This window comes from Onychomys torridus, chromosome 14 (genome assembly GCF_903995425.1).
Source record: "Onychomys torridus chromosome 14, mOncTor1.1, whole genome shotgun sequence".
NCBI classification, from domain to species: Eukaryota; Metazoa; Chordata; class Mammalia; order Rodentia; family Cricetidae; genus Onychomys; species Onychomys torridus.
The window spans coordinates 78,349,382-78,375,937 of NC_050456.1; the positions used below are offsets into that span (position 1 = coordinate 78,349,382).

Consider the following 26,556-nt stretch of genomic DNA (forward strand, 5'->3'; position numbering starts at 1 on the left):
AAATAGCCATCTCCTGTTCTGTGTGTTTCTTCTTCTTCTTTTTTTAAAGGAAATGGTTTCACGTATAGTCCTCAGGTCTGGCTAGCTGCTGGCGCGGGGGTGGGGCAGCCCACCCAGCCCCACAGGCAGCTGTCAGGCAGTGACGGCCCCTCGCTGCTCACTCCAGGGACAAGGACGCCCGAGGCTGGGTGTCACCGACTCCTACGCCTCCGGGCCCTCGGCCCTGCGGGGTGGGGGAAGGGCCCGGGTCTCGGGAAGTGACCCCCCCCGCGCCGAGTTAGGGACCCAAGCCCCTTCCTTTCCCACCACCCCGAGGTGGGGCCCCCAGCCGGTCTAAGTCCTGCCGTCACCCCGGGGCCGCTTGGCGCCTCCCTTCACCCCGACGGCTTCGAGGCCCTCCTCGGCCGATCGTCCCGACTCCTCCCGCTGCCCCTTAGGCAATGCGGGGACCCAGTGGCCCCCAACCCAATTAGCGGGGAGCGCCTAGCACAACTGCTTTCCTCCCCTCGGGGGACACTGGCACCTGAGAGCCTCGGCCCCAGGTTCCCTTGCCCTAGTACATCCCAATGCCCCTGGGCGACGCGGGGGCGCAATTAGTTTCTTCCAATTAGTTTCCCCTCTTTGTATAGGAACCCATTCAAACTGTGCGCGTACTCCTCCGCGCGAGGGGGAAAGTAGTCCCGACCTTGCCCGCGATTTCTGTTCTCGCGTCGGGCACATTCACTTTGGGAAGCCGATGGGTCCGCTCGGCGGGATCCCTGGGGGAGGTGGCGCGGGGCCCACGGGGTGCGCGCGGAGGGCGCGGGGCGCCGGGGGAGGGGGAGGGGGCTAGCAGGGCGGCTAACTCCTCGCTGTTGCCTCGAGAGATGGATCATGGGGCGTAGAGCGATCGCAAACCTCAAACCACGTACAGTGGGCGATACGCGTCAACCCAACCTGGCCAACGGAAGCGCGGAGCCTCCCCCCCCCCTCCCCGTGCTCCCGCCCCCCGTAGCCTGACGGACGCGCTCAAGGGCCTACCACGCGGCCTGTGGCCGCCCGGATCCCGTGAGAGCCAATGGAAGGGCACGGAGGCGGAGCCTCCGCGCGACGGGTTAGGCTGCGCGCGGCCCTCCTCCGCCCAGGCCCCCCCCCCCCCCCCCCCCCCCCCGCCCGCGGCTCCCGGAGTAGTTAGAGCCAGCGAAGTGCGGGCGGCGATGAGAGCCAAAGTTGCGCTCGGTTCGGCATCGGGGGCTTGAGGCGGCTCGTCGCTCCGCCCGTCTGGGCCTCCTCTAGCCCCAACTCGCGCCAGCGGATCCCGCGCGCCCGCCCGCCCGGCCCGGCGCCCACCTGCGCCCCCTGCCCGCGGCCCGCAGCTCGCGCCTCCCGAGCCGGGGTCCCCGTCACTTTGGCCCAGCCCCGGGCCCCGCCGATGCCAGCCATGGTGGAGAAGGGCCCCGAGGTCTCAGGGAAGCGGCGAGGGAGGAACACCGCGGCCGCCTCCGCCTCCGCCGCCGCCTCGGCCGGCACCGCCTCGGCCGCCGCCTCTGCCGCCGCCTCTGCCGGCACCGCCTCCGCCTCGGCCGCCGCCGCCGCCTCGGCCGCCGCCGCCCCCAATAATGGGCAGAATAAAAGTTTGGCGGCGCCGGCTCCCAACGGGAACAGCGGCAGTAACTCCTGGGAGGAAGGCAGCTCGGGTTCGTCCAGCGACGAGGAGCACGGTAGGTGGCAGCCGCCCCCGCCCCCGCCCCCGGCCCGCGCCCGCGCTGACCGCCGTGCTCTGCTTCCCCGCAGGTGGCGGAGGCATGCGGGTGGGACCCCACTACCAGGCGGCGGTGCCCGACTTCGACCCCGGTGAGTATCGAGCGGCGGGAGCCCGGCGATAACTTTGTTTTGTGCGTGTTGGCCTACGGTCCGCGGGGGCACACGGGGCGCGAGGGCAGACGGCGCGGCAGGCTCGCACACGGGTGTGCTGCAGATCCGTGTGCGGGGAGGCCGCGGGCCCCGGTGGGGACAGGACCCGCCCGCTGCGCCCCTGGCACTGAGGAGGCCACACCTGCTCGGGGTGGAGTGTGGTATCCCTGCCTCCAGGAGAGGTGCACCGGGGCCAGGACGGGATCCCGGGTGGCAGTGCTGGAGAGTTGGCGTCCTGGGGCGCTCGGACTCAGGGCTCCGCAGAGACTTCTTACTTGGAACCGTCTCCCAGTGTTACCTTGCCAGCCCTGCGCTCTCGCTACCTCCTGACTCCCGTCCCATCCCATTCTGAGGGCCAGTGGAGTAACGATCTTCTCTTCCCTCCACCCCAGTCAGGTAATAAAAGAAGTGTGCTTTCCTGAGAGCATCTGCCTAGATCAGAGAGCCCCGCTTGTGGCTGTTATTTTCCGATCTGTTTGTAAATGTGTGTGCTTCCTTTATTTCTTTTTCTTTTGGGGGGATGGGGTGGAGAGGAAGAGGTTGGTTGTGAAAGAATAGAACCATCAAAAGGCCTTAGCTAACCGACCGTTTCCATCCACTAGAAACCCCTGTCCCCAAGAATGGGGCATTTTACTTCCTTTGCTGCTGATCTGCGTGGACGCAAATTTAAAGTGGTACCAGGGGGGGAAAATCCTATCAGACAAAGGAATTCGCCAGATTTTAATGTCTATGATTCTATCCCATCTCTGTATGAGACTGTCTTTAAAGGTGGTTGTTACAGGAAATGTTTGAAAGGACGTGGGTTTTGTTTCAGAAATAAAATTCAAAAGACAGTCTTGAACAGCTAGAGTGAACCGTCCTGGTTGGAGGGCTTTAGAACAGGAGGGTTTTTCTAAGTAGGTTATACCACTAGTTTGAAAAGATAAATGCTTTTCCTTGGAAACAAGACTGCAGAAAATTGCAAGGATCTGGACCTTGAGAAAGGAGATTGATTTTTAAGTTGTTATTAAGGTACTGAACTCTGTGTTTAGGTAAAAGTGAAAATCCAGAAGAGAGAAATTCCGGGTGAGCTTTTGGACACCCTGAGAATAAATGACTTGCAAATTTGTGACTCCAATCCCTCACATTTAAGTAGTCTAACTCCCTTCTCCCCGATTTCTATTTTGTAAACTCATGTTAGTGTTTTGGATGGTTTCCCCTATCCCCACATCCTTTTCTGGAACTCACTTCTCATTTGTGAGTGACAGGCAGAGCTAGGTTTTTTTTCCCCCCTCTTCTGTACAGGGCTCCATTCCTGGGTTGGCCACCAGGGGAAGCATACTGTTTTTTTGGTTACACTTGACCCTCTCCTCATTTTGTAGGTCAAGTCTGTCTGCAGTGATACAGAGAACGTAAAGCCTGCCACAAAGTTTCTCTCTCAAATTCTTCTTAAAGACTGAATTGAGCAGACCTCCCAGAAACTTGGTCATTTTTAAACACATTTTTGTTACATATTTTGAAAGTTTATGTAAATGTTTGATAGGACATGCTCAGTGGTCATAGGATTTAGATGTCTTCATCTCTGCACTGTCATTAGGGTGCCTGGTGCCTTTATAAAGAGTTAGAATCTTTGAAACATCAGGTGTAATAGGATAATTTTTGAACTCTTGGGTCGTTTTTGTTTTTGCAACACAGGGTGTCTTTATACTCCAGGCTGGCTTGAAATGTGCTGTGTGATCCAAATAGGACTTCAATTTGCCATCACCCTACTTCAACGTCTTTGGACTTATGGTTATTAATATTTTTTTAGATCTTGTGTATATCTTAGGATGTGATAGTTAGTTTTATTTATTTTTTTGTCGTGCTGGAATTGAACCCAGGTCCTTACATATGCTATACAAGCACTCTGTCACTGAGCTACATCCTCAGCTTGACTTTGGACTTTTGATGGGGGATATATTTGCTAGAGTCTTAACAGTCTAGAAAGTAAAGCATTGTAAATGTTCTCATGCATAGATTTGTTGCCAGTTGATTGTTCACATTAACATTTCTACTTTGGGGACTTTTTTGTCCGAGACAAGGTTTCTGTGTGTAACAGCCCTAGCTGTCCTGGAATTAGATCATAGACCAGGCTGGCCTCAAATTCAGAGATCCACATGTGCCAACACTGCCTGGCTTACATTAACATTTTTAAATTTATTATTATTATTATTATTATTATTTTTAATCTGGAAAGGAATTTAACTGCTGTGAAATTAAACCTTGTTTTGTCAGTCTGAGCATTGGGACACATTTGTTTACTATTTCTAAGTGATTTCTCATGTTTTGTTTGTTTGTTCATTTTGTTTTGTTTTTTTAGATAGGGTTTCTCTGTGTAATAGTCCCGGTTGTCCTGGAACTCCCTTTGTGAAACAGGGTGTCCTTGAACTCACAGAGAGCTGCCTGCCTTCCAAGTGCTGGGATTAAAATCCTGTGCCACCACACCCAGCATATGTTTTATTTAATGTAAAATCAAAGGTTTTTGTCTTGTTTATGTTTTTTGATGCAGGGTCTCACTATGTAGCCTGAGCTGTCCTTGAACTTACTAAGTAGTCCAGGCACCAGATGCCCTGGAACTGGAGTTACAGATGGTTGTTAGTACCATATGGGTGCTGAGAATTATCCCCAGTTCTTAGGAAGAGCAGCCAGGGCTCTTAACTTCTGAGCCATCTCCAGCACAAGACAGGGTCTTTATGAGCTTAAAAGAAGTTAGGAGTGTCACGTATGGTCCCATATACCTGTAATTCCAACACCTTGAAGGCTGAGGCAGGCTAATGAGCTCAAGGCCCTATCTTAAAAACAGAAGCAAGGCTGGGGAGATTCTCTGGGCATGAGCACTTGTAAGAAGAAGACCAGAGTTTAAATTCCTTGCATAGACACAAAAAAGGTGGGCAGGGCCACACATGTCTAACTTTAAGCTTCCATGTTCAGTGAGAGGACCCTGTCTCAAAAATATAAAGGTGGAAATTTATAGAGAAAAATCCTAACATCCAGATTCTTCTGGCCCCTATGTTCCTGTAAACATACACACAAGGACTAATGTGAACTCCAGGGTGGCATTACTGCATTGTCTTACTTCCTGATAAATGCACTGTTCTTGTCTTCTGGTGCTGGGGATTGTACCAGAGTCTTGGCATGCTAATTACATGTTTCCTTGTATATCCCTGGCTAGTATGTAGATTGGGCTAGCCTTAGATTTCCAGAAATCTGCCTGCTTCTGCCTCTGAGTGCTTGGGATTAAAGGTGTTCATCACCAATGCGCAGATCAGCTACATTCTTAAATCATTCTGCCTAAGTTTTGAAAGTATCTTGGTTTTTGTTTTGTTTCTTTACCAAAATTTGAATAAGCAGAAAGCTTTTCTTTCTCCCCCTCCCTCTCTCTCTCTCTCCTTTTTTTTTTTTTTTTTCCCTTCTTCGAGACGATTTCCCTGTAGCTTTGGAGGCTGTTCTGGAACTCACTTTGTAGACCAGGCTGGCCTCGAACCTACAGAGATCCACCTGCCTCTGCCTCCCAAGTGCTGGGATTACAGGCGTGGGCCACCACTGCATGGCTATCTCTCTCTCTCTTTTTCAGACATGGTCTTCTCAAGTAGTCCTTGCTTGGCTGGCCTGCACCTTGTGGTGATCTTCCTTCTCCAGCCTCCTGAGTTCTGGGTCACTGGCAGGAGCTACCACATTTTGCCTAGAAAGCTTTAAAAACAAATCAAAACAAACAAGTAAAAAACCCTAAGTAGTAAGATGTGTGAATGGATTCTTTTTTTTTTTTTTTTTTTTTAACAGCCTTTTTAGTGAAGACTGCCCTCAAACTCATGGTAGTCCTTCTGCCTCAGCCTCCTGTGTATTGACATGAGCCATCAAGCCTAGCTTGATGATAATTTTTGTTCAAGTCTGTTCTGCTTATTTGTAGACTTCAGCTTGACCTAATTTCTAGAGTGGTTGAAACTAAGATTACCTTATCTTGCCCAAGGAGGATTTAATTCTGTCATCCTTCACAAATAGCTGATGAGGTGGACAGAGTGCCATAGTTCTGAAATACTCCTTGGTCCTTATAGTCTAAGGAAGGCCTGTGCTAGGCTGGTGGACGTGGCATAGTTAGTGATGAAATACTATCTGTTCACAAGGAAAGTCTTGGCCCTATGGAGTTAAGCATAATTCAGTGTACAGCCTCCCCCTTTGACTCAGACTTTGCTGCCACATGTGGTGTCCAGACTGTGAGCTCTTAGATTCAGTATTTAAGGAGGAGTGAGGGGAGAATGCTTTACTTTATCACTCCTTTGACTGTTTGTTCTACATTAGCAGAGCACCTCTTATTTTGATGTGAATAATGTTTTTCTATTAAATAATGGGAATGTTGTGTGCCTACCCGCTCCCCCCCCCCCCCAGCTTTTCAAGACAGAGTTTCACTAGGTCTGGCTGTCCTGGAACTCACTCTAGACCAGGCTGGCCTTGAACTCAGAGATCCACCTGCCTCTGCCACCCTAATGCTGGGATTAAAGGTGTGTGTTACCACTGCCAGGTGTTTCCTCCCTCTTGCTGGTAAACATTAAGAGGAAGGTCCATGGCCTTTAAAAGAAATTCCTTTTTACTCTTTTTTTGTGAGTTGTGTGTGTGCACCATAAAACAATTAGAGGACACTTTGGGGAACTGTCTCTCTACTATGTGGGTCCAGTGATAGAACTCAGGCCCTTGGGCTTGGTGGCAGGTCACTAAGCCATTTCACTGGTCCTCTTCTTTAACTTCTAATAGTCTTGGGGTCGTCAGTCTTTGTTTGGTGCTATGATTGAACCAAGGTTTAATGCACGCTAGGCAAGAACTTACCTACAGCTGAGCTACATCCCAAACTCTGGCCTGTGTATTTCTTTGGTCGTTTGTATGATGCTCTTTGTAGTTTTAGCCAGAGGAGCGCAGTGGTAGGATGTTACGATTGGCTTCAGTTTGCTTAGACATGTGTCATATGTGAAGTTTATACTGTGTTAGTTTTTATTATCACAGTTCAGACATGCTAAAATTATGACTTGCACAGAAGAGAAAAAGAATTGGGACAGGTGCAGGGACTCAGACTTCAAAGATGCTATGCAAGTGCTCCACTACTGAGTACACCTCCCACTATGAGACTTTTGTAGTTGGGGATCTTCTCTCCAGGTGCCACCAAGCCCCCACGGTCCCACAATCCGTGTATAAAATAACCACTCAGACGCTTATATTACTTAGAAACTGTATGGCCGTGGCAGGCTTCTTGTTATCTGCCTCTTCTATCTTAAATTAACCCACTTCTATTAAATGACCATGTCTGCTGACTTGTAAAGGTATTATGCCTTGTGCAGCTATATGAACCTGTGTTTATCTGCTTTTCATTGACTTTTGTTGCTTTTCTGGGAATTGAACTTATGACTGGGCAGGTACGCTATTACTGAGCTACTTCCATAGCTCACTTTTCCCCCATTACTTAAAAAAAAAAATCCATCCATCCATCCATCCATCCATCCATCCATCCATCCATTCATCCAGTGTACACATTTGAAGGTCAGAGGACCACCTTCAGGAATTGATTTTCTCTATCGGGTGGGTCCCAAGGATTAAGTTTGGTTTGGCAGCTGTCCTTACCTGCTAAGTCCCCACTCTCTCCCCACCCCAGTCTCATGTAGCTCATACTAGTCTTGAACTCACTGTGTAGCTGAGGATGGCCTTGCTTCCACCTCCTAAGTGTTGGGATTACAGGTATATGCCACCAGCCACCACCCTGGCAGCTATTCTGTTTTCTTTTTTTGGTTTTTTGAGACAGGGTTTCTCTGTAGTTTTGGTGCCTGTCCTGGACTAGCTCTGTAGACCAGGCTGGTCTCGAACTCACAGAGATCCGCCTGCCTCTGTCCCTCGAGTGCTGGGATTAAAGGTGTGTGTTGCCTGGCACTATTCTGTTTTCTACATGAGGGAAATAGAGGCCTAGAAAGTTAAAGTGGCCTGTATTTGTCTTTAATTTCCCAGTCATTAAAACTATCTCAAGGTAAGACCATCTGGACCAAACCTTATGTTTTACAGCCTTGTTAACTGGGTTCAGTATGTAGTATGACTCAACTATAATATGCTTAGAATTTTGAAAAGAGAAGATTTAAATTTTTAAAAAAATTGAAATGCTAAGATAGTTATTAAGTATAGTTTGATGGTACTGTTTTATTTTGAAAAATCACCATAAGGTAAGATAGAATTATGAATACAGAATTATTAGTTAGGTGTGACTCATATTTGTAGTCCTCAAATTCAGGAGGCAGAGGCAGAATGATTGCCATGAATTTGAGGCCAGCTTGCACTAGGCAGTGAGTCCCTGCTTCAGAACATGTCAGGGGCAGTTGGAGAGATGACTCACTCATTAAGAGTGCATACTGGGGGTTGGGGATTTAGCTCAGTGGTAGAGCTCTTGCCTAGCAAATACAAGGCTCTAGGTTCGATCCTCCACTCAAAAAAAAAAAAAAAAAAAAAGTGCCACCACGCCTGGATCTCAAAAAAATCACTTAAAAAAAAAAAAAAATACATACTGCTCCAGAGTTCAGTTCCCAGCACCCACACTGGGTGGCTTACAACCACCTGTAACCCTAGCTTCAGGGAAATTCAACACTTGACCTCATTGGCCACCTGTACTTTTAATAAGCATATGCCCTCCTCCAACATATGTAATTTAAGAATAGAATAAGTCATAAAACAAATGAACAAAGAGTTCAAGACAGAACATTTCAAATGGAATAATGCTTTCCACTGAGACTGACCGTTGTTACCTAAGCCATATCAGTTCCAGCTGAAGCTAACCTTCCCCTCACTTTGATTATTAGTTTGAATTGAGTTGTATTCTGTGATTGTTTGCATCCCTTATTAAGAAGCAGGCAAAGTTAGACGTGCAAATGATTCGTTGGGATAAATGATTGTGAGGATAACAGGAAAGAGGCTCTTGTAGACAGGACCTGTGGTGCACGCAGGTTGTGACATCTGTGAAGGAGAAGGCGTGAGATAGCAGTGCACTTGTAGCGAGACTATTGAGGGCAGGGACAAGAATGGCTCTGGTTTTAGAGCCGTGCTGACTCAACTTCTCTTTTCTGTGGATGTTGGAGAAGATCTGAAATTCTGGGCAGTTTGGGCTGTTTGGGGACACACTTCCTGTAGAAGGGAAATCGAACGGCATATACTTCAAGGATTCTGGAACTCTGATTGTTGATTGATTAGTGGATTGATTTTTGTGGTGCTGGGATCAAACCCAAGGTCTTGTGCATGCTAGGCAACTGTTCTACCCCTGAGTTACAGCCCCTGCCCTTTTGCTTTGAGACAGGCCTGGATATGCAGTTCAGATTGGCTTTGAAATCTTGGCTCACTCCTCTCAAGGACTGGGATTATGTGCCACCATACTCAAATGATTGATTATACATGTTTTTATATTTTAGTAAATATATTTAGTAACTTTTCTTCTTAGTTTTTTAAAAGTTTTCCTCTATTTTATGTGTATGAATGTTTTATCTGCTTATATGTATGTATACCACATGGTTGCCAGTGCCCACAAAAGTCAGACGAGGGCTTTGGATCCCCTAGAACTGTATTACAGATGGTTGAGAGCCACCATGTGGGTGCTAGGATCTAAACCTGGCTCCTAGAAGAATAAGTGCTCTTAACTACTGAGCCATTTCTTCAGAGCCTTTTTGGTTTTTAAAAGCTCAAGATGCTTAAGTTTGCTGTATAAGAGGGTGACCTTGAACTTTTGATCCTGCTGTCTACCTAAGTATAGGTGTGTACCACATTGGCCTTGAGCTTGTGACAGTCTTTTCTGTTTGAGAGAGAGATATGATATAATGTGTGCCATTTTGCCCTGTTACTAGTCCTTATATAAAAACGATTATTTGTGCATATCCATCTACATTGATAGTTTTTGAACAAGTATTCTCTTACTCATAAGGCATATACATTCTAAAGCTAGCCAGATAGGTAGGTAGATTGTTTTCTTTCGTTCCTTTTAAAGACAAGGACTGTTTGCCAGGTGGTGGTGGTATATATACACCTTTAATTCCGGCACTCAAGGCAGAGGCAGGTGGATCTCTGTAAGTTTGAGGCTAGCCTGGTCAACAGAGTGAGTTCCAGAATAGCCAGAGACCCCTATCCATAAAACCAAATAAATAGGTAAATAAGTAAGTAAGTAAGTAAAATAAAATAAAGTCAAGGATTCCCTGTGTATCCCTGGTTGGTTTGGAATTGGCTATGTAGACCAGTGTAGCCCCTTTGTCTCCTGCTTCTGCCTTCTGACTGTTGGTTACAGGTGTGCACAACCATGCCCAGCCCCCAATTCCTTTTCTTTACCCTGCTTTTGCCATGGTATTAGATTTTTAAAAAATTTTTTTAAATTTTAATTAATTAATTTTGGTTTTTTGAGACAGGGTTTCTCTGTGTAGTTTTGGTGCCTGTCCTGGAACTCAGAGCTCCGCCTGGCTCTGCCTCCCTAGTGCTGGGATTAAAGGCGTGTGCCACCACTGCCGGCATGCTGATCCATATTTACAGCCCACTCTTTATTTTTTAATTTATCATTTGGGTGTGGGCAGGGAAGAACCAGCAGGCAGACAGATTTTTAGGAGGTGATTCTCCTACTGTGGGTTCTGGAGTTGCAGTTCAGGTCTTTAGGCACATGCAGCATTCAGTGTTCTACCTGCTGAGCCATCTCACCAGCCCACCTTTGCTGTTTTTTCTGTAGTGTTGGTAATTTTCACTGTATTGTATGTTTTCATTAATTAATGTTTTAGAGACAGGGTCTCATTGTGTAGCACAGGCTGGTCTGGAACTTGCAATGTAGCTCAGGCTGACCTTGAACTCACAGTGATCTGCCTGTTTCTCCTTCCTGAATGCTGGGATTAAAAGTGTGAGACAAGGGGTTGGGGATTTATTTAGCTCAGTGGTAGAGAGTTTGCCTAGCAAACGCAAGGCCCTGGCTGGGTTGGATCCTCAGCTCTGGCAAAAAAAAAAAAAAAAAAAAGCCAAGCTTCTATTTTGAAACAGGCTCTTGCTCTGTAGCACTGGCAGACTGGGAACTAGCTATGTAGTCCAGGCTGGCCTAGAACTTGTTGTAATAATGTTCCTCCCTCTGCTTCCTAAGAACTGATGTTACACGTGGGTGTGAGCCACCATGTCCTTCTTTGATAGCTCTTTTTTTTGAGACAGTGTTTCTCTGTGTAGCGATGGCTGTGCAGGAACTCACTTTGTAGAACAGGCTGGTCTCAAACTCAGATATCTGCTTGCTTCTGCCTCCCAAGTGCTGAGATGAAATGAGTGTACCGCCATCACCCTGCTTTTTGAAGGCTCTTTTTAAAAAACAATATCTGACCGGGCGGTGGTAGCGCATGCCTTTAATCCCAGCACTCGGGAGGCAGAGGCAGGTGGATCTCTGTGAGTTCAAGGCCAGCCTGGTCTCCAAATAGAGTTCCAGAAAAGGCACCAAGCTACACAGAGAATCCCTGTCTCGGAAAACAAACAGAAAATATCTCATACATAGCTTAAACTTGACCCTACCCCTCTGCCTTTTCAAGAGCTAAGTCTAAGCTGTGCCACCATGATTGATGTTGGTCCCTACCTCCTTTTTTAAAGTTTATGCACGTTCATGTATTTGGATATTAATTAGTCTTTTATTAGAGTTGCATATACAGTTGGTTTTTTTGTTTTTTTGTTTGTTTTCTGTTTTTTGTTTTTTTTTTCTTGTTTTGTTTTTGTTTTTTCCAGACAGGGTTTCTCTGTGTAGCTTTGCGCCTTTCCTGGAACTCATTCTGTAGCCCAGGCTGGCCTCGAACTCACAGAGATCCACAGAGATCCACCTGTCTCTGCCTCCTGAGTGCTGGAATTAAAGGTGTGCGCCACCACCGCCCAGCAACAGTTTTTGTTTTTAATTTTGTGTATGGGGGAAGGATTTTAATTTCTTTGATTAGGAAGGAATAAAAATATTTCCTTGATTGAGGATTGTACTCAGACTAATGTCACGGTAGGACCTTGGTTTCTGAGGTGCATATCTCCAAGAATTGAGAGCTTTTGTATTTTCAGAACTAATCCTCTTCAGTTTATGCTGGTATGCTATTAACTGGTTGACCCAAATTACAGTGTCAGACGAGAAGCTCTGGTTTAATGTCTGCCTAGCATGCAGTTGTGGTAGCATATTAGAGATTCAAGTGGTGAAGGCTTTGATTCTGGGAGTGGTCAGTTATTGTCTCAGAAGGGGTTACAGTGCTGTTGGGTATTTGCCACGGGTGCGGAGGAGGAGGAGGAAGGCAGAGTGTGTGGATAGAAATACAACTTGTCATCCCTAACGGGACTGGCGGAATAGCTGTCAGCGCCAAGTCAGTTCAGCACTCGCTCACTCCAGACCTACCTGTGCACTGTCAGACCGTTGAACCCTTCCCAAAGTCAGTCACACTGGGAAGTCTTCATTTCCTGTAGTAGAACCTAAGCAGTTATTAACCGAGTCTTGAAGTTGTCATCAGCTTTAAGAGACATTGTTAAGAAAGGGTCAGGAGCAACTTATTAACAAGATAATCATTAATAGAAAGATTTCAGTCTGATATGAAACCAGAAAACCTCTTTAAGGAAAACACTTAGCAGCAACATTTTGTTGTATCTTTAGGTTAGTTCTTTCCTTGTGACCTAAATGGTTGGACAGTTTGTGTGTCTGTTTTTTTGTAAGCAAGGTCTTCCTGTGTTGCTCAGGATAGCCTCTGATGCTCTGTATTCAGTCTCCCTAAGTTTTGGGATTACAGACATGCTTCATTGCAGCAGCTGAGGTTTTATTTATTTATTTATTTCAGTTGTTTTGTTTTTCGAGAAAGGGTTTCTCTGTGTAGTCCTGGCTGTCCTGGAACTCACTCTGTAGACCAGGCTGGCCTGAATCTAGGAGATCCCTCCGCCTCTGCCTCTTGAGTGTGGGAATAAAGGTGTGTCCACCACCACCACCACAGTGTGTCCACCACCACAGTGTGTCCACCACCACAGTGTGTCCACCACCACAGTGTGTCCACCACCACAGTGTGTCCACCACCACAGTGGCCTGAGTTTTATGTTTAGAGTTGCCAAGCTAGCTTCATGTTGAATTTCATTCTTCTAAGTAGCAGTGAAAATTGATGAATGGGAAGAAGCTAGGTTGGTGACTGGAGGCCAGTTGTAGGCAGCTGTACAGTTTAGAATGTACTGGATTTTTTTTTTTTTTTAAGATTCATCTTATTTTATGTGTATCCTGTATGCATATATGTATTTATAGCACACATGTGCCTGTGGAGGAGGTCAGAAGTGAGCATCAGACTCCCTGGAACTGAAATTCCAGTTGCTATGTGGAGTACTTAGACCTGAACCTGGGTTCTCGAAAGAGTAACAATTGCTCTTAACCACTGAGCCAGCCTTACTGGGGGTTATTTTGAAGGGAGCACATAGTGTGATCGTGTAACTTAAGGTTGAACGTCTAGCAGTGTGAACTGCTCTTTAATTTAGATATCTCTGTCTCCTCTGGAATGTGTTGTACAGGATTATATTGAACCTGAGCTATGGAATGATTTTAAGGACTATTTCTCCTGGGGATGGTTGTGCATGTCTCTGATCCCAGGACTGTAAGAGTCTGAAGCAAGAGTATTGATCAAATTTGAGGGCCAACCTAGGCTACAGAGAAAGATACTGATTTAAAACAAAAGCAAACGACAATTTTTTGAATAGGGTATGATCTCAGTCTTCCACAGATGTAATTAGATACCTCAGTAGGATTGTGCAGCACATTTCTTTCCTTTTCTTGTTAGTCACATTCTTCTTTCAGAACTAAAGGCCTCCCTTAAGCTCTCCTTCACCAACAAAACCAGTGTACATACATATTTCTTAGTAAATACTTGTGCTGCATTTTTCAGGGTAGTATGTATACCTGACCCTTGTGGTACAGGATTGAACTGCCTGGCCTACAAGCAGATTCATATTTTGGAGTTTTGTGACAGTTAGAAAATGCACAAGTGAGGGGTTGGGAATTTAGCTCAGTGGTAGAGTGCTTGCCTAACAAGTGCAAGGCCCTGGGTTCGATCCTCAGCTACACACACACACACACACACACACACACACACACACACCCGAAAAAAAGAAAAAAAAGAAAAGAAAATGCACAAGTGAATCTTGTAGCCTAAAAAAACTGAAAAATTTAATAAAAATTATCATGAATATAGATAATATAGATATAGTCTGCTTTGAACTTACTACCATAAACATATACAAACATATAAGAAGTTGATATTAGGTGAGGTGGTGGTGCAAACTTGTGATCTCAGTACTTGGGAGGCTGAGGAGGAGGATTGTTGAGGGTTCAGGAACAGTGCCAGACCAGCCAGAGCTATGCTAAACTAAAGGCTGGGGAAAAGAAAATTGAAATTTATTAAAATTTACACACATACAGACTGAACAGTGTCAGTTTAGAGAAATGTAAAAAGTTGGGCTTGGGAAGGTCTAGACCAACTTGGGCTATCTGAGCCCTTCTTTCCCTCCATCCCTCAAATGTAAAACAATGTTAGGTACATTATCATACTACAACAAGATAAAATCAACTAGTGCATATTTCACTGCTGTGGCTGCCTCCTGGGGTTCCTGTTGAACCAGATGTGAGTTCCTCATCACGTGTGCTGCAGTAAAGCATGGTCTCTTGCCATTCTTGTGTATTTTCCTGCTGTATATAACATGGACACTATACAAAGTATGTGTTGATTGATTGTTCCCAATAAAGCTCCTTGTCAGCAGGGCGGTGGTTGTGCACACCCAGCACTCGGGGAGGCAGAGCCAGGTGGATCTCTGAGTTCGAGGCCAGCCTGGGCTACAGATCGAGTTCCATTCAGGACAGACACTAAAACTACACAGAGAAACTGTCTCGAAAAGCCAAGAAAAACAAAAAAAGCTTCCTGTCAGAGGTGATAGGAGTTGCGTTTTGTCAAGCCGGGCTAGAGAGAAGGCTAAGCTCACAACCCAAAGTGTAAAATTTTTGTCAAGTCAAAGTAATGTGTAGATCTGAGGTGAACAGCTCATGGTAAGGCACTTAAGTGTTGGCTACAAGACCCAAAACTGCAAAAAGAAAGAACATTTTCACTGAGTGGGAAGTCTCAGTTGAATTTTGAGCGTTTCTGTTTTGTATTACACACACTCACTGCCTGTGTTGCTTTCACTGGCATTGAAGTTTCTGGGCCTGATGTTCTGCTTTTCTTAATTTTGTTAAATTACTATTTTATGTGTACAAGTTTTTGCCTGCATGTATGTCTGCACTGTGTGCATGCCTGGTGCCTTTGGAAGCCAGAAGAAGGTATTGGATCCCCCAGAACTGCAGTTACAGATGGTGGTAGCCACCATGTGGGTTCCAGGAATCAATCCCAGATCCTATGGAAGAGCAGCCAGTGCTATTAACTCTTAGCCCCCATGTTCTGCCTTTTTTTTTTTTTTTTTAAAGATTTATTTATTTATCATGTATTTAGTGTTCTGCCTGCATATATCCCTGTAAGCCAGAAGAGGGCGCCAGATCTTATTACAGATGGTTATGAGCCACCATGTGGTTGCTGGGAATTGAACTCAGGACCTCTGGAAGAACAGCCAGTGTTCTTAACTTCTGAGCCATCTCTCCAGCCCCCATGTTCTGCTTTTAAAGATGGGAAAGGGCTGGAGAGGTGGCTCAGTGGTTAGAAGTACTTGTTGTGCTTTCAGAAGACCTAGGTTCAGATTCCAGCACCCATATGGTGCCTCATAGTCATCCTTAACTCCAGTTCCAGGGGATTAGATGCCCTCTTCTGAACTCTGAGGGCACCTGGCAGGCATGTGATGCATAGACACATTGGCCTGTGAAACAATCACATACATAGAATAAAATTTAAACATCTAAAATAAAATAAAAAGCCCTGGAATGGGGACACTAGGATGTGAAGAAGAGCTGAGTTAGCCTTGCCTGGTCTGGAAGATAGTGGTATCACATCCTTCAGGGTTTTTCCAGGGAGAGGCCTAAGGAGAAGGGACAATGCAAGTTCAAGGCCAGTGTGGGCTATGTAATGAATTCTAAGCTAGCTTAGGGCATTGTTAGTATGAGACCCCTCTCAAAAAGTCAACCAAACAGTCAAAACCAAAACCACTTCTGTGACCCCTGAAGTCAAGTTAGTCTCTTAACCTCACAGTTAGTTCTGAGTGGGGAGAGAAGAGTGGGTTTTTAAAATTTCATTTTTATGTGTGTGTACCTGTTTGTATGTTCACTGTGTGTGTGCAGGTGCTTGAGGAGGCCAGAGTTGGATCCTCTGGAATTGGAGTCACAGGTGATTGTGTGAGCTTTCCAAGTGGGTGCTGGGAGCTGAACCCAGGTCCTCTTCAAGAGCGACATGTGCACTTGACCGCTAAACCATCTAGCCAGTCTGGTTTTTTTTTTTTTGTTGTTGTTGTTTTGTTTTTGTTTTTGTTTTGTTTCTTTTTAAACTAATGATCTTTAACTGGATGTGGTGGCACACATCTTTAATTCCAGTACTCAGGAGGCCAAATCAAGCAGATCTGAGCCTGGTCTACATAGTGAGCTCCAGGACAACCAGGGCTTGTCTAAAAACCTGTTGTTGTTTGTTTTTGCTCTTTGACCCTTTTGGGGGCCCACCACCCAGCTCTCAAATAAATCACATATGGAGGCTTATTCTTACCAATGAATGCCCGGCCTTAGCCTGGCTTGTTCCCTAACTTTAAATTAGCTCCGTGTACCTTTCATCTGGGCTTTTCCCGTTCTCTTACTTTTGTATCTTACTCTTACTCCATGACTTGCAGTGTGTGTAGCTGGGTGGCTGGCCCCTGGAGTCCTCCTTCTCTGGCTGCTAGATTTATTTCTCCTCCCAGATTTCTCCCTCTATGTAGTCCCTTTGCCTGCCAAGCCCCGCCTATCCTTTCTTCTGCCTTGCTATTGGCCAGTTCTTTATTAGACCATCAGGTGTTTTAGACAGGCACAATAACACAGCTTCACAGAGTTAAACAAAGGCAACATAAAAGTAACACGCCTTAAAATAATATTGTACTACAAAAACATACAAATAAAGCATGGTCTTCAGTATTTTTATGTATTTATTTGTGTGTGTACAAGCATGTGTCCTATGGCTAGGGTGTTGAGGCTTTTGGATGTCTGTTCCTTCCTTCTATCATGTGGGTTCCAGGAATCAAACTCATGTCATTAGGCTTGGCACCAGGTGCCTTTACTCACTGAACCATATTACAGTGCCTCTGCCCCAAAAAAGATTAATCATTATTATTATTATTTAGTTATGTCTGTCTTTATAGGTATGTGCATTTGAGTGGAGGTGCTGAGGAACAGGATCCCTTGGAGCTGGAGTTACAGGCAACTGTGAATGCCTGATATGGGATCTGGTAACTGAATTCAGGTCCTTTGCAGGAGCAGGATGTGTACCTGATAGTTGAGCCGTCTCTCCAGCCCCTTTAGCTACTGTTTTTGTTTTGAGGCAGGGTCTCATACATCCCAGCCTGGCCTCAAACTGTCTTATATAATTGAGGGTGACTTTGAATTTTATTTTATGGGTACAAGTTTTTCCTGAATGTATGTATGTACACCATGTGCGTGTCTGGTGCCAGTGGAGACCAGAAGAGGGCATCAGATCTGGAACTAGAGTTTACAGATGGTTGTGAGCTATCCAGGATTCTCTGTAAGAACAGCAGATGCGGGCTGGAGAGATGGCTTAGTGGTTAAGAGCTGACTGCTCTTCCAGAGGACCCTGGTTCAATTCCCAGCACCCACATGACAGCTTACAACTGTCTGTAACTCCAGTTTCTGAGACCCAACACCCATGGCAAAACAAATAAACAAACAAACAGAAAACCAGCAAGTGCTTTTAACTGTTTAGCCATGACTTCAGTCCCATCTTTGCGTTTCAAATCCAGTTGTCTGACCTGAGTACTGGATTTTCAGGAGTACACAACTATGCCTGGGTTTTGCCATGCTGGAGATTGAATCCAAGGCCTCATGGGAGGCAAGCACTCTATAACAACTGAGGTCCTCCAGCCCAGTTCCTCCTTTATTACATTTACTTATTTAGTGTGTGCACACATGCATGTAACCTGAGTGGAGATCAGAGGACAACTTGTAGGAGTGTTTCTACACTTGCAGCATGTGGGCCCTGAAGATAAAACTCCGGTTGCAAGGCTGGGCTGCAAATGCCTTCACGTGCTGAGCAACCTTGATGGCTCACAATTGATTTTGTTGTTTGTTAAAAAAGAGTCTTACTGTATAGCTGGCTGTGGTCTGTGATAATAGCCCCGATTCCTGAGGTTGCACATGTGCCGTCATGTGGGGCTTTAACTTCTGTTTGGTAGGAAGGAGGTAGCATCTTGTCCAGGGCTAGAAAGTTCTGCTTACTAAGTCAAATCATCCTGTGGATTGTACCTGGACAGCCAGGAGTCCTGAAGTTTTCCTGCTCCTCCTGGACTTGGGGTATTTCATGTTTTTGTGTGAGCTTCATGATTTTTCAGTTTGATTTTTTAGTGTGTCTCCTTTCCAGAGAAACTCAAACAATTTTTCTTTTTCTAAGATTTAATTTTGGGGTGCTGGGGTGCTGGGTCAGCGGTAAGAACACTGGCTGCTTTTCCAGAGGTCCTGAGTTCAATTCCCAGTACCCACATGGCAGCTCAAAATTGTAACTCCAATTCTGGGGACCTGACACTCTCACACAGACATACATGCAGGCAAAACACCAATGCATAAAATAAAAATAAATAAATTAAAGATTTAGTCTTGGGATGGGAAAGATGGCTCAGCATTTAAGATAAGTACTGCTCTTCTAGAAGACTTAAGTTCATTCCCAGCAACCTCATCAGGTGGCTTACAGCTGTCTGTATGTAACTCTAGCTCTAGGCCAGAGCCTCTAAGGGTACTTGTACTCATGTGCACATATTTTAGTCGGGTGGTGGTGGCATATGCCTTTAATCCTAGCACTCGGGAGGCAGAGCCAGGCAGATCTCTGAGTTGAGGCCAGCCTGGTCTACAGAGTGAGATCCAAGACAGGCACCAAAACTACACAGAGAACCCTGTCTCGAAAAACCAAAATAAATAAATAAATTTTAAAAATCTTTAAAACAGGCTGGAGAGATGGCTCAGAGGTTAAGAGCACTGACTGCTCTTCCAGTGGTCCTGAGTTCAATTCCCAGAACCCACGTGGTGGCTCACAACCATCTGGAATGAGATCTGGTGCCCTCTTCTGGCCAGCAGTCATACATGCTGTGTACATAATAAATAAATAAATCTTAAAAAAAAAAAAAATCTTTAAAACAAAGAAAAAAAAAAGAAAAAGAAAAAAGGGTTGGGAATTTAGCTCAGTGGTAGAGTGCTTGGGCCCTGGGTTCGATCCTCAGCTCCGAAGGGGGGAAAAATCTTTAAAACATTTTTTGTTTTGTTTTGTTTTTTGTTTTTTTGAGACAGGGTTTCTCTGTATAGCTTTGCGCCTTTCCTGAAACTCATTCTGTAGCCCAGGCTGGCCTCGAACTCACAGAGATCCTCCTGCCTCTGCCTCCCGAGTGCTGGGATTAAAGGTATGCACCACCACCACCTGTAAAACATTTTTTATTACTGCTCTTGTGTATGTATACCATGTATACATAATGTCCATGGAGACCAGAAGGAGTTGTTTCTGGAACTGGTTGTGGTTGTGAGACAGTTGTGAGCTATCCAATATGGGTTTTGGGAACTCAGACCAGGGTGACCTTCACTCCAGATCCTCCTGCGTCCACTCTCCAAATACTGGGATTTAGGTGTGTGTTGTCAGGCTGGCTCCCAGCCTGACATAGTAAAACCAGAATAACACATTTTATGTTCTGTTAGCTGTTGTTTCAATATTTGTAATAAGGTGTATGATCTGATCTCATTGAAATCTGATTACTAATTGATCATTATAATCCAGATTTCTTCAGAAGATTTTGAATTATTCAAGAGTTAAGAATGAAATAAAAATTAAATACCCCCAGGACTGTGTTGGATCTCATATTTTGCTTAGAAGGGGCTGGGGAAAGAATATTTCTTTAGTAACCTTGTTAGGAATTTGTCTCCTGTCATCTTCAGCAACGTTTGCCAAATGTATCAATACTCCTAAACTGAACTGGGATTTTGTGTATCAGCTGATACACTTTCATTCTGATTTGTTGCTTGGCAACAGGTCAGTTTCCATAGCGTTGCCCCTAGAACTCATAGTGAGCTGAGAGGTTGGGGTTGGTGCTATACGCCTCTTATCCTGATATAGACAGTTACAAACTTCAGTATCTGAGCTTTCATATCATCTTGAAAGTTAAATTTCTGAACATTAAATTCTTCCAGAATGGTCTCATTTCTGTAGAAAATAAAGATTGAAATCCAAATTTTTGGTCTTACTAAGAGGATGGCAAGAGAAAAGTGGAAGTGTTTAGCAGTCACTTGGAATGTGAGTTCTGTATACTGTATTTGAGACAAAGCTAGCAATAGCCATTAGACATCCCTGAATCATTGTACTTCTACCATGGATACTTAGTTGTAAAGGAAACAACAATGTAAAAATAGTACATTTGGCTGAAGAGATGGCTCAGCCGGTTAAGAGCACTTGCTACTTGTAAAGGGACCAAGTTTGATTCCCAGTACCCACATGGTGGCTCACAACTCTCTGTAACTTCCAGTTCGGGGATCTAGTACCTTTTTCTAGTCTCCATAGGAACCAGGCACACATGTGGTGTACACATATGCATGTAGGCAAAACACATATACATTTAGGCATAGAAAAAACTCTAAAATTTACAAGTGGAATTAGCTTGTTGAAGTAAGATGATGTATGATTAGATACTTTGTATTTTTCTTTCTTTTTTTTTTGGTTTTTGGAGACAGGGTTTCTCTGTGTAGCTTTTGAAGCCTGTCCTGGAACTCACTTTGTAGACCAGGCTGGCCTTGAACTCACAGAGATTCACCTGCCTCTGCCTCCCGAGTTGGGATTAAAGGCGTGCGCCACCATCACCCAGCATATTTTGTATTTTTTCAAGAGCCTAATTTCCCTCATGGCATGTCTGTTGCCTTGCTTTTCACTATTCCATTTTTGTGCATGTTCTCAGGACTATGTAAGGAGGAGGTAACAGGCTTTTTTTTTTTTTTTTTTTTTTTTTTGATTTTTCGAGACAGGGTTTCTCTGTGGCTTTGGAGCCTGTCCTGGACTAGCTCTGTAGACCAAGCTGGCCTCGAACTCACAGAGATCCGCCTGCCTCTGCCTGCTGAGTGCTGGGATTACAGGCGTGCGCCACCACCGCCCAGCCAGGTGACAGGCTTTTTATGTTCTAGCAGGGAACAGACACTGTACATTCTCTGTTACTTACTATACTTGTAACCTTTCTAAAGGTTAATAATTGCTTCTTTGCTTATTAAAAATTTTTAACATTACAAAAATAGAGTGTTAGTTACATGATCAACTGCCAGGATAAGTAATTTAAATATTTGTAGTTAAGATTTTATAGTCAGGCATGGTGGTGCATGCCTTTAAATCCAGTGGTTCTCAACTCTCCCAGTGCTGTGATCCTTTAATACAGTTCCTCATGTTGTGCTGACCCCAACCAGACAATTACTTTCATTGCTACTTCATGACTGTCAATTTTCTATGACTCATGCTGTAAATATCTGATATTCAGCCCTATGAAAGGGGTAAAAAAAGAATACAACCAAAGGGGTGGCAACCTACGGGCCGAGAACCACTTTAATCCCTGCAGAGGCAAGTGAATCTCAGATCTCCTTGTCTAGCCTGGTCTACAGAGCGAATTCCAAGATAGCTAGAGATACACAGAGAAGAAACCAACCTAGTCTTGAAAAACAACAAAAAGCTGGGCGGTGGTGGCGCACGCCTTTAATCCCAGCACTTGGAGGCAGAGGCAGGCGGATCTCTGTGAGTTCGAGGCCAGCCTGGGCTACCAAGTGAATTCCAGGAAAGGCGCAAAGCTACACAGAGAAACCCTGTCTTGACCCTCCCCCCCCCAAAAAAAAGAAAAACAACAAAAACTTGTAAGTATAAGAAGATTATGTATAATTGTATATGATATATCAGCTTATATTACTTATTGTGAGATTTTTGGTATATTTTCTTTAAAAACTTTCTGGCTGAAGTTTGGTAAATGTGCTGTGGGGGGGTGCGAGTTGATCCTCTACATTGAGCTATATTCTGCCCTATAAGATGCATCACAGCACATGACTTTGGATATTAAGTGTAATTATTTAATGAGCACTGTTCTGTTATCATAAAACACCTGGTCTGATAGAAAAAAGCTGTGGGACAGTGCTTTGGAAATTGAGGGCCCTGAGAACCTAGGGAGATGATTGAAATTGGATGCAGAGGGAAGACTTTCCAAAGACGCCTCTTTGGTAAGTCATTTTTAGGTTTTGAGCTAGGATCTTACCATGGTCAGGATCAGGATGGTATTGAGTTTAGATCTTTTTTTGTTTGTTTTTTGTTTTGTTTTGTTTTGTTTTTTGCCAGAGCTGAGGACCGAACCCAGGGCCTTGCACTTGCTAGGTGAGGGCTCTACCACTGAGCTAAATCCCCAACCCCTAGATCTTTTTATTTTATCTTATTTTTCTTTAACCTGTCATTAAATCATGGAGACACATTCTGAAGAAGAAAGGAAATGTTAGGTGATTTCATTGTTTAAACAAAATGGAGTACATTTAGGGAAACTAGTATGGTACCTGTTGATTACTTGGTGTGGTTCATTGAATTCTCCCTGTCTCACAGTGAAGAGGATAGAAGCCAAGGCATGGTGTTTGTTAGATAAGAATTCTAACACTGGTCTACATCCCTAGTCTCCCTGTAGAGGCCGTCTTAGAATAGATATGTAGTTTGGGGTAGAATGCTTCCATGTTTGCCTCATATGTCTGAAACCTTAACTTCTTTCCCGGCACTACAAAGGAAAATAAAGGGTAGTAACAGAAGGTTTGTGAGGCTGGTGCAATGGTTTCATGGTAAACTTTGTAAGCTGAAGAAAATAGACTCTAGAATAACAAGAAATATAAAATAAAGCATCACCACAACGATATATCCGGAGATATGATGTATTTTGCATACTTGTATGTGTTGTAGTTTTTCTCCTCATCCTTCCCTCTTCTCTTTCCTCAACCTTTATTTATTTTTAAGGTGCCTGCGCATGCACTGGAACACATGTGCCGTGGGGTGACTGTGAAGGTGTTCTTTCCTTCCGTTGTGGGTTCTGGGGTCACACTCGGGCCATCAAGCTTACATGACAAGCACTGCACTTGCTGGGCAGTCTCTGGATCTTAACCTTCTATTTTAAAACTACAGTCTCTACTTTTGAAAATCATTGCCCTTCAGTGCCCGACACTGGAAAAGTTGAAGCCAGAGAGTGATGGAATTGTAGCTGGGGAAGGACATCAATGAGAGTGTGTAAGAAAGGGTTTACTGAAGTTGAGAAAACTGTTGACCCAACTTTGGTTTGTAGGACAGAATCTTAACTCTGCTCAGGTAAATGTTCTCCTTGGCTTAGTGGTGCTGTCCCAGCCTCCCATCTGGCTATCACTGGTGTTCCTGTGTCTGGCAGTGCAGGAACTTTGCACACAGGGATATGCTTACCTATGCAAGGGTCTGCTGAGGCCCAAAGTTAGTGTTGGGATATCTTCCTTGATTGATTCTCCGCTTTATTTACTTAGTTTTTAAAGATTATTTCTACTGTTTTATTTTTAAACATGAGCAACTACTTTAAAATTTTTTAAATGAAAATAATATTTGCAATTGTAACCATTTTTAAGTTCACAATTCAGTGGCATGAATTACATTCAAAATATTAATTACACTCATGATAGTCATTGATTACACTCATGATAGTAACTACATTTTCCACCTTAATTTTTTTTTAAAGATCTATTTTACGGGGTTGGGGATTTAGCTCAGTGGTAGAGCGCTCGCCTAACAAGCGCAAGGCCCTGGGTTCGATCCTTAGCTCAAAAAAAAAAAAAGAACCTTTTTGCCAGGTGTTGGTGGCGCACGCCTTTAATCCCAGCACTCGGGAGGCAGAGGCAGGCGGATCTCTGTGAGTTTGAGGCCAGCCTGGTCTACAGAGTGAGTTCCATGAAAGGCGCAAAGCTACACAGAGAAACCCTGTCTCGGGGAAAAGGAAAAAAAAAAAAAAAGATTTATTTTATTTGTGGTGAGGGGAGTCTGTTTCTGTCTCTGTCTGTACATTTTTTTTTTTTTTTTAAGAGCTGAGGATCGAACCCAGGGCCTTGCTCTACCACTGAGCTAAATCCCCAAACCCCTGTCTGTACATGTACACATGAGTGCATGCCCATGGAGACCAGAAGAGGATGCCCCGGAGCTGGAGTTACAGGCAGTTTGAGCTGCTTGACCTTATTATTGAAAAGAGCAGTGCATGTTTTCAACTGCTGGGCTGTCTCTCTAGCCACTCCACCTTTTTTTAAGTAAGTCTCTCACTGAACTTGAAACTTACTGTTCACATAGACTGTTGGTCAGCAGGCCACTGGGATCTGCCTGCCTTTGTCTCCCTGTACTGGGGTTATAGACTACTGGGCCTGCTTTTTACATGTGTCCTCATGTCTGCATGGCAAGCATTTTACCAGCTGAGCCATCTCCTGAGCTATGCAGTGCAGAAACTTTTCTTTTTTTTTCCTTTGAGACAGGGTTTCTCTGTGTAGTTTTGGTGCCTGTCCTGGATCTTGCTCTGTAGACCAGGCTGGCCTCGAACTCAGAGATCCTTCTGGCTCTGCCTCCCAGTGCTGGGATTAAAGGTGTGCGCCCCTGCTGCCCTGCTGCAGAAGCCTTTCAATAGGCTATACATAGGCTCTGTCCTAGATACCATATAGAGCACTGGACAAAACGTACATCCCGGCCCTTAGGGCGTGAAGTTGTGTAAGGGAATGCTGTTGGGATAACAGGAGAGTGATAAGAGTGTATTTGAACCTTTCATCCCCAGCACAGAGTTTGTTACTCTTCAACTTTGTGTGTGTGCACGCGCGCGCATGCGCGTGCGTGCCAGTGGACAACTGTGTGTGCTTATATTTCTTTATTGGCAGGGTATCAATATGTAGCCCAGGCTGGCCACAAATTTTAATATTCCTGGGTCTATGCCTAGCTTTAGAACTTTTCAGCTGTTGGATTATGTACCAACTTCTCGATACAAATGTATCCAGTTTTGAATCATGAAGGAACTAGGGACGTTTGAACAGGCTTTAACCTATTTAAGCTGCAATGGAACTTCTGTGGACACCACATCAGCCTGAAACTGGTCCACTAGCCAAGTGCACATGCCACCACACCTGTGTCCATGGACTTTTTGTGCAAAATGCTAAATGTTCATCTTTTGTAGAAAATGGTAGCTTTACAGATTCTCAATGGATGTGGATCAAATAAACCTCACAATTTCAACAACCAATGCTTTGCCATTAATATGTTTTCTAAAATTACATTAAATACAATGAGTTAATTGTATTTAATTATCAGTAAATCACATTAATTAATTAATATACATAAATTGCATAGGCCTGTGCCTGACAAGAACTAAGTTCACTATTATTAATTTCATGGCATTAAGAGTTTTTTTGTGTAAAGTTTTCAAAAATGTTTAAACTGAATAACAGTCCACGAAATAGTAAACATAATAAATGTTTTGTTCACACACACACACACACACACACACACACACAGAGTTTTTCAAGACAGGGTTTCTCTGTGTGGCCCTGGCTGTCCTGGAACTTGGAGTCCTCTGTAGACCATGCTGTCCTCTCACAGAGATCCACCTGCCTCTGCTTCCCAAGTGCTGGGATTAACGGTGTGCACTACCACTGCTGGCTCCCTAATTTTATTTTGAATTTATTATTTTTTCAACACATCCTGATGGTAGTTTGCCTCCCTTCCCTCTTCCCCAGATCCACTCCTCCTCCCATTCACTCCCTTCAGAAAAGAGCAGGCCTCCAAGGATGTCACCTGAACATGGCATAACAAGACATAATTAGACTAGGCACAAACCCTCATCAGAGTTGGGCAGGGCAACCCAGTAGGTGGGAAAGGGTCCCAAAAACAGACAAGGAGTCAGACACCCCACACTCCCACTGTTAGGAGTCCCGCAGAAACACAGGCCATCAGCCATAACATATGGAGAGGACCTAGCAAGGACCCGAGTAGACTCTGATTGCCCTTAATGTTCCCGTGAGCCCCTATGAGCCCTGCTTGGTTGATGTCCTCAACCCCTCTGGCTCTTTTTTTTTTTTCCAATTATGTGTTGTGTGTGTGTGTGTGTGTGTGTGTGTGTGTGTGTGTGTGTGTGTATGTGTGTGTGCACATCTTGGTGTGCGTGTGTAGGTTAGAGGACAACTTTCAAGAGTCCAATCTCCTATCATGTGGGTCCTGGGAATTGAACTCTGATCATTCAGGCTTACCCACTGAGCAATCTCATTGGCCTGGCTTCTCATTTTATGAGCATTTTGAAATGATTTTCCATGTACTTATAAACCTCTGTACATTTATTTGTAATGTGCTTTCCCCCAAACATGCAGTGTTTACTAGCAGGGTATTGCAGGGACATTGAGTATATTTACAGTATACTTTTTTGTTTTTAGAAACAATATCTTACTATGTAACTCAGGCTGATCTAGAACTT

The 26,556-nt window shown here is 44.6% G+C and overlaps 1 protein-coding gene across 1 annotated transcript in view; it reads left to right on the forward strand.

Annotated features, from left to right (window-relative positions):
* The first annotated feature begins 1,160 nt into the window (after positions 1–1,160).
* Rcor1 (REST corepressor 1) overlaps positions 1,161–26,556 on the forward strand; it is a 90,659-nt gene continuing 65,263 nt past the window's right edge. The window contains exons 1-2 of the mRNA XM_036206219.1: positions 1,161–1,700; positions 1,774–1,833. Coding sequence (XP_036062112.1) covers positions 1,412–1,700; positions 1,774–1,833 — 349 coding nt within the window. The 5' untranslated portion in view covers positions 1,161–1,411. The remainder of the gene's footprint in view (positions 1,701–1,773; positions 1,834–26,556) is intronic.